Source organism: Panthera leo, chromosome A1 (assembly GCF_018350215.1).
Source record: "Panthera leo isolate Ple1 chromosome A1, P.leo_Ple1_pat1.1, whole genome shotgun sequence".
NCBI classification, from domain to species: Eukaryota; Metazoa; Chordata; class Mammalia; order Carnivora; family Felidae; genus Panthera; species Panthera leo.
In genome coordinates, this window is record NC_056679.1 from 81,179,474 (window position 1) to 81,193,128 (window position 13,655).

At 50.9% G+C, this 13,655-nt stretch overlaps 1 protein-coding gene across 8 annotated transcripts in view; it reads right to left on the bottom strand.

Annotated features, from left to right (window-relative positions):
• Positions 1-9,400, bottom strand: part of TUBGCP3 (tubulin gamma complex associated protein 3) — an 85,326-nt gene extending 75,926 nt beyond the window's left edge. For 7 of the 8 annotated variants that reach the window (XR_006200318.1, XM_042930390.1, XM_042930419.1 and 4 more), the window contains exon 1: positions 9,190-9,400. Coding sequence is in view for 7 of the 8 variants with exons in the window: in XM_042930390.1 (XP_042786324.1) it covers positions 9,190-9,265 (76 nt within the window). In the remaining variant the exon portion in view is untranslated. Of the gene's footprint in view, positions 1-694; positions 800-9,189 lie in introns of those variants that run through there. The other variant, XM_042930401.1, reaches the window with a different exon arrangement.
• Positions 9,401-13,655: the final 4,255 nt, after the last annotated feature.

Genomic DNA, 13,655 nt, shown 5'->3' on the forward strand with positions numbered 1-13,655 from the left:
AGTTCCAAGAAACAAGAAAGGGAGACAGCAACAGGCCAGGAAGGCTGAAGAATCCCAGACAATGAGCTGGACCGATGATCACAAAAACGGGGCAGGGAGAGTCACAGCCAGAACACGGCCCGTGAGAAGTAGCCCATTCGCGAGAACGTCCGAGAAGCTCCAAGGCTGAGGTCAACAAACACAGAAAACCAAAGTGGGCAGCTAACTTAATAGACAGTGTGCACCTCAGGCACCGATGACAGCTTAACCACGGATGTCTGCCTCTACTTCCTTCAACAACCCCACTAAACTAACAAAGAATTTTGTGGTTTGCTTGTTTAACAAAAGCAGAAACCCACAAGGGCAAAGAAGACAAGGTAGAAACTGCACCGATCAGAAGTCAGCCAGTGTGAGAAGTAGCAAAGCAAACGGACGGGTGGGAGCAGGTTCAGGACAGTGAGATGGGCCGTTCCAGGTCTGACTGGAGGGGCAGCAGGGGGTGGAGGGGGCAGAGCCACCAGTCCCAGCAAGAAACACAGCTCCCTCTGCAGAAGCCCAGGGAGGCTCCGAGGGCAGGGGGCCCCACTCCTCGGAAGGTGTGAAGGAACTGGGGCAGAAGAGGACCAGCAGAAGGTCTGGCTGGACCACAGGCCCCCGGGGCCTCTCCCCCTTCTGTCCCCCACACAACCACTGACCGCCTCACCGGGCAACTCACACAGGGCCTGCTGGAAAGGCGCACGAAGGAAAGCAGCAGACTGGCTGGTGCCTGGGCAGCTCGGTCGGTTAAGCATCTTGACTCTTGATTTCAGCTCAGGTCATGATCTCTCAGTTCGTGAGTCTGAGCCCTGCACTGGGCTCTGCACTGGGACTCTCTCTCTCTGCCCCTCCCCTGCTAGTGTGTGCGCTCACATGCTTTCTCTCTCTCTCAAAATAAATAAATACACTTAAAAAACAAAAAGTAGCAGACTGAACTTAAGGATGCCATCCCTCCTTCCCAGACACGGGGAGTCACAATTCCTATACAAGGAACACTAGCAAACCCAACACCCCCTACCTTCCCACTGATGCACAACCACCCAGCAGGGCACACCCCAACCTACTCCAGGCAACACCATTAACATCTTAGAGTCGTGAGTTCAAGCTCTGCATTGGGCTCTGCACTCGGCGTGAAGCCTACTTAAAAAGAAAAAAAAAAAAAAAAAGAAAGAAAGCAACTTAAATGTGGGGGAAAAATGTGGTTTCTTTTGTAAACTCAAAAAAGAAGCTCACCCTATACCATACAACGCATGCAAAAATTAACTTGACTACATCACAGTAAGAGTAAAACATAAGTAAAACATAACACTCTTAGAAGAAAAAAACCAACAGAAGAGATCTTTGTGACTCTAACTCAGACAAAGAGTTCTTACGTAATATACCAAAATTCTGACCCGTTAAAAAATGTGTTAAACGTGGGGCCCTGGCTGGCTCCATCAGTGGAGTGTGTGACTCTTGATTTCTGGGTTGTGAGTTCGAGTCCCACACTGGGTGTAGACATTACTTAAAATCTTTTTTGGGGTGCTGGGTGGCTCAGTCAGTTAAGCGTCCGACTTCCAACTCAGGTCATGATCTCATGATTTGTGGGTTCAAGCCCCACATTGCGTTCTGTGCTGACAGCTCAGAGCCTGGGGCCTGCTTAGGATTATGTGTCTCCCTCTCTCTACCCCTCCCTCACTCATGGTCTGTCTCTCTGTCTCTCTCAAAAATAAATAAAGAGTAAAAAAAAAATTTTTTAATGCAATAAATAAAATCTTTTTTAAAAAAAATGTGATAAACGGGACTTCATCCAAGATTAAACTTCTGCTCTGCAAAGGACACTGTTAAGAGAATGAAAATACTGAGGAAATATTTGCAAAACACAACAAAGGACCTGAATCCAAATTATAGGGAGAGAGCTCTGAAAACTCAATAAGGGGGGGGCAGGGAACACCCAATAAAAAACATAGCCTAAAAATGTTAAACAGACAATCAGCATGAAGGTGAACGGCACAGAAATAGATGACGTTAGTCATCAGGGAAACTCAAGACCACGATGAGACACCCTTATTCATCTATCCCAACTGCTGAATGAAACAGACCACCAGCACCCAGGCCAGGCGTCCCATACACTGGCCGGGGACGGCGGGGGGGGGGGGGGGGGTGCATGAAGCTGGCACAGGCACTCTGGGAACATTCTGGCAGTTTCTTTAAAAGCTAAGCATACACTTTTCACGTGACCTAGCAATCCCACTTGTATCTATTCCAGAGAAATGAAACTTAGGGTGACATAAACCTCTGTACGTGAATGTTTGCAGCCGCGTTCCCTAGGACTCCCCGTGACCGCCAGAGCCCAGGACCCGTGCAGACACCCCCCCTATGTGCAGGGACAAGTAAGCCACGGGGCATCCGTGCAGTGGAACGCAGCTCTGCAGTGAAATGGAGTCACCTACTAACACATGCGGCACCACTAGTGAATCGCAGAAGCATCAGCAAAGTGAAAGTGGCCAGTCTGAAGAGCACACACGGTATGATTCATCTACACGATATTCTGAAAAAGGCAACACAGAACAATCTAGAACAGAGGACGGCTGCCAGAAGCAAAACAGCAACACAGAGGAAGCAGTTGTGAAATGTTTTTAAAACTATTAAATATTTAAAAACTAGGCCAGACACCAGATGGAGCTAGTCAGGGGTCAATAAACACAACAACACAACAAACACAAGTTAGAATTCACGAGGAAGAATGGCACTTTTCCCATAATTAGTCCTCAAATTGATGGAGCGCCAAGTGTTAATCCACATAAACTTTGAGTCCCATACCTAGACAAAGTTTCAGAGCACGAAAGCAAAATTTACATAGAGCGGAATTTCAGAACATAAAAGATAAAGAGAAGATCCTATGAGCTGCCAGATGGAGCTTCAAAGGAGTAAGAATCACTTTAACGGCAGATTCTCATCAGTGAAGGAATGAACACCTTCCAAGTGGACGGAAGGAAAATCACTTCAAACTTTCTGTATCTGATTGATGATTTAGGAGATGAGGCTCTTAAGCACTTATCCAGGCCAGCAAATCCTGTTGAATCCATTTCTCACGGTGCGTCCCCACATGCCCGTTCCACGGATCTATCCACCTGCAGCAGGTGTCCTAGGTAGCCGGCCACCCTGTGTCTACTCTTGTCCCTTAGAGCAAATTATCCACATGGCGGTCAGAACGATCTTTTTAGAACATAAATAAAGTCATCGCTCTGCCTGACCCTCCCGTCAGGCCCAGAATCAAATCCAAACTCATGAGGACAGCCTGCCCGACCTGGTCCCTGGTCCCCGGTCCCTGGCCATGCCACCAGCACCACATCCCGCCTCTCCCCTCCCAGCTGCACTGGCCACACGCCAGCCGCGCTCCGTGGTCTGGCCAACCCTGCCAACCCTTGAGCATACCACCCCACCCCCGGCTTGTGGCCCGGACCCTGACACTCTTCTCCCACATCCTCCCAGGCCTCACCCCATCACTTCCCCCGGTTCTCTGTGGAAATGTCACCCCTTCAGACCGCCCTCCTCTCCCAAGCACACCCAAACACGCACACAGGAGAGAGACTACAGAGTCTTCCCTGAACACCACCACATCAGCACAGCATGTGTTCAGGACTTGGTGAGTGCGTACAAAGCAGGGCAGGGAAACAGCAAAGAGAAGTAATCTGAAGTGTTTTTGTGGAGTCCCAGGATCAGGGAGTAGTTTTAATTTTCTTCTTTATACTTTTCCACACCTTTAACATTTTCTAAGGAGTAAACATTAATTTTAATATGTTAAAAGTGGCACTGAAAATTTCTCACCTGCAAGGGTGCCTGTAAAACTGTTCTAGTTGAGAAAATGTTTTTAGATTACCATGATCCTGAGTTCTACAAAAAAAAAAAAAAAAATACTTCATTAACATACTCAAGTACCTGAGACAAACATCTCCACTCCAAAAGTTTCATAAACTTTCCACTTTTCCAACAAAAATTCAAAACTCAACACCAGAAATCCTCTCCTCTCCCGTCTCTACGCCCTGCACCTGTGGCACGTGTAGCATTTCACTGCCACCTCACCAACCACCTTCAACTTCCCTACCTGCTGGCCAGACCAGTGTGCAGTCTCTCTTTCCCGCTGACAGAAAATATCTGAAAATTCCATCTGTATTTTTAGGTGAAATCTATCTAAGTTTCAAAGGTAGACGCACAGAATACAGGCTATTAACTTCACAGTGACAATCATTCCTTGTTTGGTGAACCTAACCATCAAACAATATCCACTACAGATTTCCAGTTTAACACTCCCACAACATTATTCCATTTCTAAGGTAAAAACTAAGTTCAATCAGTAATTCAAAGAAAACTCCTAAGCGCCAAACACCACGGGCCCTAAGACGGGACAGAAAATAGTGGTTCACCAGGCAGCTCAGTGACAACACGAAACACAAGGCAAGTAACTCCACAGGCGACCCGTCTGCGATAAGAGCTCCTAAGAAAATGAGCAGGACGCCGTGCCGGCCAACAGGGAGGACCTCGCGATGTGGGCTGGTCAGGGAAGGCCTCTCTGAGGAAGCAGCCCTCTGACATGTAGGAACTCGCCACAAGAAAGGACACGAGGAGATTCAAGGGCTACTGTGTCCACGGTCCCTCAAAGGATGCCAGTGTCGCTAGTTCCAAAATCCAAGCCGTGTTCCATCCGGAGTCCCAGGGGAGGAGGTCCAGGCTGAAGCTCTTTGATGACTGGCTAGGTCCAAGATGAAAAATTAGAGTATTGCATTGTTTTCACCAGCAAACACCAAAGGAATGTGCTACGTCCTCACGTCCAATCCGCTCTGGGTATCAGGAGCCAAGGCAGGAAGGCAGTGTTCCTCTGCCCAGCCCCTGAGAGTATCCCCCTGAGAAGCAGGCACCAGTGAATTCAAGGACACACTGCCCAAGCAGCCGCTGTACCCACGCACACTCTCCAAACAAGCCGTGCGGAGAACACACAGGTGAGGACAGAGGAGAGAGGTCGTTCCACAGGCCGGGCAGGTGCTTAGGTTCCTGCACTCAGCACAGAGATGGAAGGTGCCAGATTCCACACAGAAGAGCAGGAAGGAATTAATTCAAGACATCAGGTTCCAGAACCAGAGATGTGGGTTCCGATCCTGGCTCTGCAATTCGCCAGCTTGGTGACGGTGAACAAACTACTTTATCTCTCCGCGCGCGTGTCCCCATCTACAAAACGAGGTTAGTGAGAAGTATTCCAACTGTCCAGCAACATTGGGAGTTAAATACACCAGCTCACAGTGTATGCAGAGTGTGGCAGAGAGTAAGTTGTTGAAAAACGTTAGGTATTTTTATTAGTATTAATCTGAAAATGTCATTTCAATGCATGATCTGTCTGCCATAGCCATTAAAACCACAACTCAAAGCACCCGGCTTTTAACTTTTCAGCAAGACAATGTGGCCTTCATCCTGTAGATTACACGTAGGAAACAAACTCTCTTCACCTGGCGTGATCAGATGTCCCCTCTAGAAAGGACCCGTGGTTGCAGCACAGAAGAGGTTCGCGTTCAGGACAAGGGAGACGGCGGGACCACATGGCCCTGATGCCAACGTGAAGGGTCCAAAGAGCACTCCGATGTGGGCCCAAGAGTTCGTAAGTGACAGTTACCTTCTAGACCCCGAAAGGGTTCCACGAGCACTCAGGTAGAAAATGAACATAAAGATGCACAGAAATAAGTGAATCCAAAGCCTGCGGCTGCGTGCTCTCCTGGGATTCGCAAAGTGAGCGGGGTGGAGGTGTGTGGTTTGGAAGCGATGCACACACGACACTGCTGTCCTATGGAACAGGACAGCATGTCGGCCAACACAGAGCAAGCATGTAAACCTGTAATTCTTTGCCCCTCCAGACGCAGGCCACAGGCCACAGGGACTCTGCGCTTGAGACACCACGCTCCCACACGGACCTACAGAGTCACACTATCTGGAGACGGTGCCCACGACATCAATTCCGAGGAGGTATCACATGGAGAGATGCACGGTGACAAGGTGTGAAGGCTTAGCTACCGTAAAAGGCCCCCCCTTAGACCACTGCCACACCACCAGTCCCGCCACAGCAACCCTGGTACCAGGTTCTCGTGTGGCCACACTCCACGCGCAGCTCCCACGGAATGCAAGGCTATGCTCCAAAACAGAAACAAGACATGCTGCTCTAGACTTGGGGCTCTCAGACTGAAATTTTCAGTCTCAGGGTCCCCTTCCACGCTGATGATTGAGGATCCCTAAGAGGATTTACTTATTCATGTGTAGGTTATATCAATATTTACTGGATTGGGAATTTAAACCGAGATCATTTTTAAATTTTAGATCATTTTAAAATAACAGTAAGCCCACTAAGCACAACTTTCCAATGAAGCCTAAAACACTGGAATTTCTATGTCAGTAGACATTTAGTGCACATTTCAACATACACTTAATGTAACTTTTAACATATATTTAATATACGTTGATTTTCCCAAGTATATAATCAAGGAAGACCATAATTCATTCATCTGGAACTTTATCAAGGGCTCTTCACCACTTCAGAAAATCATGACACCAACAGCAATACCGCGTGAGGCCCACGAGTCACCAGGACGGCACCCCGTCCGCCTGCACCGTGGCTCGGAGCACACTCACAGCACTGTCACAGCAGAAGATAGTCATCTCACCTCAGTGCACAGTGTACCGGAGCTGCCCCTGAGCATTTGTGTTCAAATACTCACCTAACAAAACCCACTGTGCTTGTTATCTTCTAGTTAGGAAAAGGATTACAAAGTATGAAAAGGAAGGTTGCTTCTGAAACATCCAGAACACACTGGCTGGCAGTATGTGTGTGTTTCAAGCAAATTCGAAGGCTGGAAAAGGTGAGAAATAATGATTACATTAACTTTATAAACATATCAAGCACCAGGGGGCGCCTGGGTGGCTCAGTCAGTTAAGTATCTAACTTGGGCTCAGGTCATGATCTCGCGGTTTATGAGTTCGAGCCCCGCGTCGGGCTCTGTGCTGACAGCTCAGAGCCTGGAGCCTGCTTCAGATTCTGTGTGTGTGTGTGTGTGTGTGTGTGTGTGTGTGTGTGTGTGTCTGTCCTTCTCCCACTCACGCTCTGTCTCTCTCTCTCCTTCGGAAATAAACATTAAAAAAAATTATAAAATAAAAGTAACAGGTATCAATTATTCCTCAATATCATAGTCTTGGAAAAGCAATATTATAATAATACAAGGCCAATTGTTTATAACATGACCTTAGAAAAAGAATTAATCAAATGTTCTACTTAGTTACCAGATAAAATACCCACTAACGAAAAGATTTTTTTAAATGTCAAACACTGTAAAGGAAGCAATTAATATTGCTTTTGTTCAGTAAGGTAGAACAAATCAGAACAAGGCAAGCTATTAAATACTTATAAATTCTTCAGTAAATAGCATGTATTTGGAATTACGAATATAATGGTTTGCCAATCCTCGCGGTCCAGAACAGAGCTAACGGAATCATCTTTGATGGATTTTATGATCCATTTTGTTCAGAGAGGATCCCCTCAGGATCTCGCAGAGAACATATTTACTCTTACATTTAAACACTGTTCTAAAGAGAGACAGGAGGAGGCAGAACTCTGCTGAAGATAAGTGCTTTAATCTCCTTGAAGGGTGAAACAATCAAAAAGAGCCTCAAATTTTAAAAAAGAAATTTTTTTTTTTTTTATCGAGAAACATCATGCTACCTCACAATGAGTGGCCTTCAAAGTCCACGTATGAGCATGGGGGGAACGGACAACTGTGTGGCTTATCCTGGAAGGAAAACCGAGGACCCGCCGGCACAGTGAGACCGCTGGCGTTAGAGTGAGTGAGTGGTAACCAGCAATCTCAGCCCTCGGGCTTCTCCTAGGATCAGGAACATGGAATCAGAAAGGTAACTCGGGGTGCTTGAGGTGCACGTACAGGAAAGCTGGAGACAAAACCTGAAAACAACAAGCCAGGCTCGCAACCTGTGCACCTGTCCTCTCTCTGGGGAACCCTCTCCAGGTGCTCCTGGGCCCCCCTACCCTCACTCCAGTCCATCGAATCATCTCCGCAGAGGCTTTCCCTCACTTCTTCCCTCAAAATCCCAGCACCCGCTCTATCTCCGTTTCAGCATTTATCCCTAACCTACAATTACCTATTTTACCACGACTCCTCCCCTAGAATGTACATCTACCAGTGGAATCACTGGTCTGTGCGTCTCCGCATCACACAAGCACCCAGCATAGTGCCTAGGGTTGGGGAGCCCAAAGGGACAGACTTAAACTTTATAAAATGTCCCAAGAACTGTGTGAGGTTGGTGTCATTGAATAGGCTGACGGGAAAAAAAAAAAAAAAATCCAGCTTTTACTCCTACGGCTATCATAGAACATCAAATCAAGTATGTACCTAATTGTCATGAATCGCGAAAAGTTAAAATTTGGTCATTATATTTTCAAAGTAATTTTGTGTAAAGTCTTCCAGCAAAAACTGCACGATTTCTCGTCCACCGCACAGCGCTGAAGGCATAAGCAACCCCGTGTCTTCAGTTACCCGGAAAATCCCTCCAGGGTGGACTCCACGCATCCCCTTCGCGTCCCGCCAAAACAAACACCAAGAGGGCAAGCCATGTCAAATCGTAAAACACCGCGGCCGCAATGGCTCCACGCCCCGCAGGGCTGGGCTTGGGTATCGGCATCCGCAGGGCGGCCTCTCCAGGACAGCTTCGTACCAAGTCCAACCTCAGCCCTTGGAAGAAAACCGGGGAGGTAACAGTCACGCACCCCCGCTTCGCAGCACACTCCGACCGCTCGACCTTCCCGGGGGGGCAGGGAGCACGCTGCTGCTCGCCAGCTCCCGGCCACCCGGCCCAGGCCACCGCTGCCCTGCCTCCCCGGTGACTTTGAACAAGGTGGACGCGCCCGCGAGCCGCCGTGCCCGGCTTCGCCCCCCGGGCCCGCTGCGCCCGGAGCGGTGACTCAGCCCCGCCGGGGTCCGGCCTCCCTGCCTCCGCCCCCGGGGCTGCAAGCCCTCCGCAGGCCGCCCCGCCCCGGGGACGCGCCCCTCCCCAACCCCGCCGCCCATGCGAGGCCTCCGGATCCCAGGCTGACGGGAGGCCTCCGGGACACGCCTCGGCCCCGAGCCCCCGACCCAGCCCCGCTACCTTCGCTCCTGCCCAGGATCCGGCAGCACAGGTTCTGCAGCAGGACGTTCGGCGACTTCTGGTCCGGGGTCGCCATCCTCGCCTGGGACCGCCCGCGGGGGCCCCGCAGAGCCCCCCGGCTCTCGCCCGCCCCACGCCCCACGCCACGCAGGATCCGGTCGTCCCCGACGGGCTACGGCCTCTCGGGCACCGCCGGCGACCAGGCCGCCATTTTAACGGAACCCGCCGAAACCGCGGGCCCTTCCCACAATGCCCCGCTTCTTCCGGCCGCTCGGGGCGCTGGTGCGCCGGCCTCAGAGTTCCCCACTCCGTGGCGCGCGGTCCCCGGACCGCGGCTACCGCGCGTGAAGGGTTCCGGCACCCGCTGCTCCAGCTGCTCAGACCGCACGGTCCTCGAACGGGGTCCTGTGGCCCAGGTCCCCCAACACCCCTGAGGTCAGGAAAGCCACTGATTTGCTCTGTGCTCAATAGCATCTTTATAATCCATAATTTTAAAAAAGTTTTAATGTTTATTTATTCTTGAGAGACAGAGCACGAGTGCGAGCAAGGGAGGGGCAGAGAGAGAGGGAGACACAGACTCCGAACAGGCTCCAGGCTGTGAGCTGTGAGCACAGAGCCCAACACGGGGCTCGAACCCATGAACTGTGAGATCATGACCCGAGACGAAGTCAGACGCTTAACCGACTGAGCCCCCTAGGCGCCCCCGTAGATTTTTTTTTTTTTTTAAACATCATTGGCTCAAGCTGACTTTTGGTGGAAGAAGTCTGCTTAAAGGCAAGATTTTATGGGTTTTGACACTTGGTTGACATTGACACCCAGTACACTTTCTAGGTTTTCATAGATAGCATGTGACTATTCACCATCCCTAACCCCAGGCTCCCCTCCCCACACGTCCGGGGTAACTAGTCATCTGAAGACTAAGTCAGGCCTATGAAGACTGAGGGGGGAAGGGCCCGAAGAGAACAAGGCAGATCAGTAGGCCATCACAAGGCATTTGAAACTCTGTTATACACACCTGCACACAAGTGCGGGGGGAGGCTGCAGGCACTGAGAAATGCCCCACCGGATAACAAATGAGCCAATCCACACACCAACTGGTCAAAGATGTGAGATGTTGGCGGCCAGGAGCTTTGCGGTTCCCATGACTGCAGCCAGTTAGACACAGGCAACACTTACTCCACTGCGGACCAACCTGTTTCCTTCCTGAGAATCTGGAATTAAGATGAAAAGAGCTTGTATCCACAGATGGGCTGCACTATACCGCAGAAAAACAGGCACCTAACAACAATCAAGTGAGCTGAGAGCAAGAGAAAACTCCACCCCTTCCTTCCCAGGGTGGAGGAAGACAGCAGGCCTTACAAACGGGACCCCCTGAGGCTTCTCACTGAGGATGGCACCTGAATGAGGTGTCCCGAAGGAGGGCTGGGCCCTAAAGGGACTTACTTGGCCGACCATGCATTTAATACCCACCTTGCACCACGTGAATTCTAGGAACAGGAAAACCAGAAGAGCCCCAGGACAATCATCAAGCAGGTGTCTGAGAGAGGCGACTGCAAGGCCAGCACCTCACGCCCAGAACAGAGCTGCAGCGTCAGACGTCAGATGTGGCAGGTGGCGCCAGTGTCCTCCCTCCCAGCGATCCGCTATGCATGCAGGGTTTCTGAGGTAACAGAGCCCCCATCGCAGTCGTGACAACAACATCACACAGCACCAAGACCATGCGAGGCACAGTGAGGGAAGGAAACTGCACAGTGCATGGCCCAGAAGAGTGGACACGGTGCCAGCGTGTCCTGTCAACGCCCATCGCTGAAATTTACCTGAAGGTGCCTTGGCTCTTCCAATACGAAGATGGAAACACAGCAACTAAAATGCAGTGTGGTAGGCATGCGGCAGGGATATCCTACCAAGTGGCAACTCAGATACAAAACCGAGGACCCCACATTTTAAAGAAAGCCACGGAAAACGGGAGGCAGATGCTGCATCAGGACTGATAGGACGTGGCCCAGCAGACATGCTAACTCTCCGGCTATGTTCACTCCCACCCTAAAGGTCCACCCCCTGCTGATCAGCTGACCATGGAGAAGGAGGGCGCTCTGGAGTCCCGAAACTATTTCAGGGACATCAGGACCTGCCAGGACCCTGCAGAGTCAAAACCTCCTGCGTGGAACCCACAAGGAAAGCCACGTGTGTGCCTCACAGACAACTGGTCTCAGATGCCCATGCGGAGATGGCCACTTGGGGCCAACCTGACGGAAGGTGTGCCTGCATGCAGAGCTAACCGAGAGATGCCTGACCTTTGTCCTGACCCCTCTGCCCTGACTCCAATCCAGGGAGTTAGAATCAGCAGGGAGGTGAAGGAAAAGGGAAGAACAAATGTCACCGTCTCCCTCGGGCGCCTCAGGCTGGTGACGCCTGGCTGTGCAGGGATGAGGAAAACCCATGAGCTTCAGGCTGGGTCCAACATGGGAGCTTTGCGTCGACCTGGGCAGGACTTCCTCAAACACTGGATGTGACCAAGAGGCCACGAGTGCCTCAGGCGCCACTAAGGACGGGACAGGGAGAAGCGACCTAACCCATCTGGGGAACTTGGCTGGCAAAAAATACTTTTTGGCACAAGTATCTTTTTGGCAAGATTTTGTAACCGGAAAAATTCTACTTTTAGTGTTTAAGCCCTGACGTTAGACTCCTTAAAGGCAGGTCCCCGATGCTATGGTGTAGGAACCAACCATGGGGCCCTGTTCACATTTCTTGCCTCCCAGAATTGTCACCTGTTTGTAGTCCCCTCCCCTCGGCTCTGGATAGACCCGCTAGTTTGCTTTTCCTGGTAGGAGCAGTGAGGGCCGGCTCCCAGCCTCAGCCTCCAGAAGGCCTGGCAAGCACCTCTTTGCTCTCCTGGGAGCCTGGAGCCGCCATGTCAGAAGGCCAGCCACTCTGCAGGACAGACCACAGGTGCAGGCCACATGGAAAGGGAAGGAGCCTGAGACCCCAGGCAATGAGGGCAGCCAGCTACCCCAGTGTCCCAGCTGAACCTGGTCCCCTGCTGTCGAGCCAGCTAAATGCAGAGACTATGTGCAAAGCAAACAGAATCCACCCAGATTGTGGAATTGTTAGCAGATAAAATGCTCATCGTTCTCAGCCCTTACGTTTGGGGATGGTTTGTCACACAGCAGAGAGCACTAGTGTGCATGGTGTTTGCCTGGAGGGTTCGAGCATGGCCACGTGGAGGACGGGCCTGCCTTTCCCTGTCTGCCCTGCCCTGCCCCGATCTGCCCTACATCTGGACAACACTGCAATGCAAGCCCCCGGGACAGCTGGCCCCCCTGCTAGGTTCAGCCAAAGGAGTCACTGGTAGAGAAGTGGAGGTCAGAAGGAGACGGCAGCGATCACCCTGTGGCATCCGGCCCTCGCCTTCTCCATGCCAGCAGCCAAACGTCCTCTACAGCTGCACCTGCTACCAGCCTGCCCCTTCTTTCATGGTCCCAATCTCCCCTGTGCAGCTCTCCTTCCAGATCTCACCCCCACGGGAAGATTCCAGAACATGGCATATGGTAAATGAGCTCTTCTCGCCGTGTCTTCAGCCCTATGCCAAGTAGCCACTTTCTGCACTTGCTAATCCGAGTTCCTCACCTCCTGCTGCAGCCGCCTGCGTGACCAGTTCCCTGTATTAAGTCCCCTGCATTGCTGGCATGGCTTCTGTCTTGCAGACTGGCCCCTGCTCTCCAGTCCTTGCTAGTAAGGGATGATCGCAGGGCCGAGATCCTCAGCTGGGGTTCCAGGATGGAGCTGCTCATGTCTGAGCTCAGATATGTTAGGATCCTTTTGAAGGTGGAACCCATCACGTGCGGAGGCACCAACCCGAGCTTTTATCAGCACCGGCTGATAGCAAGACCCTGGGGAATTAAGTAGCTGCCGTAGTCAGATGTCAGGGCAGCAAGGACGGCCACCAAGACCACAGTGTGGGTGGACTGGACTGGAGTATATTTGGAAAGCTTGGGTATAGCTTAAGGTGCAGTCACGGAACCAGAGCGTTCCAACAGCAGCCTTCAGAGGAATCTCTTATTTTTTTTAAGATTTGTTTTATTTACTTATTTTTAAATAATCTCTACACCCAACACGGAGTGTGAACCCACAACCCCGACACCAAGAGTCACCTGCTCTACCGCCTAAGCCAGCCGGGTGCCCCGAGGAACGTCTTATTATTGCGCTGGCAAAGTAGCAGAACTGAGGACCAGACTCCGAACTTCAAGTTGTAAACTATGATGTAAGTTGGACACACAGTCCTGCCAAGACTCTTACGTTAAGGGCTGGTCATTAATGGAGGAGAAGTGTGACCCTGAGATTTGGGGTGGAGACATTGGAACAAATGTGAAATCCCGTATCAGCAGGACTTTCTAAAACAGAGCATAAAACCTCTCCTCTGTATGCAGAGAATGGCCTTGAAATCCTTCATTTCCTGAAGCAGTTCT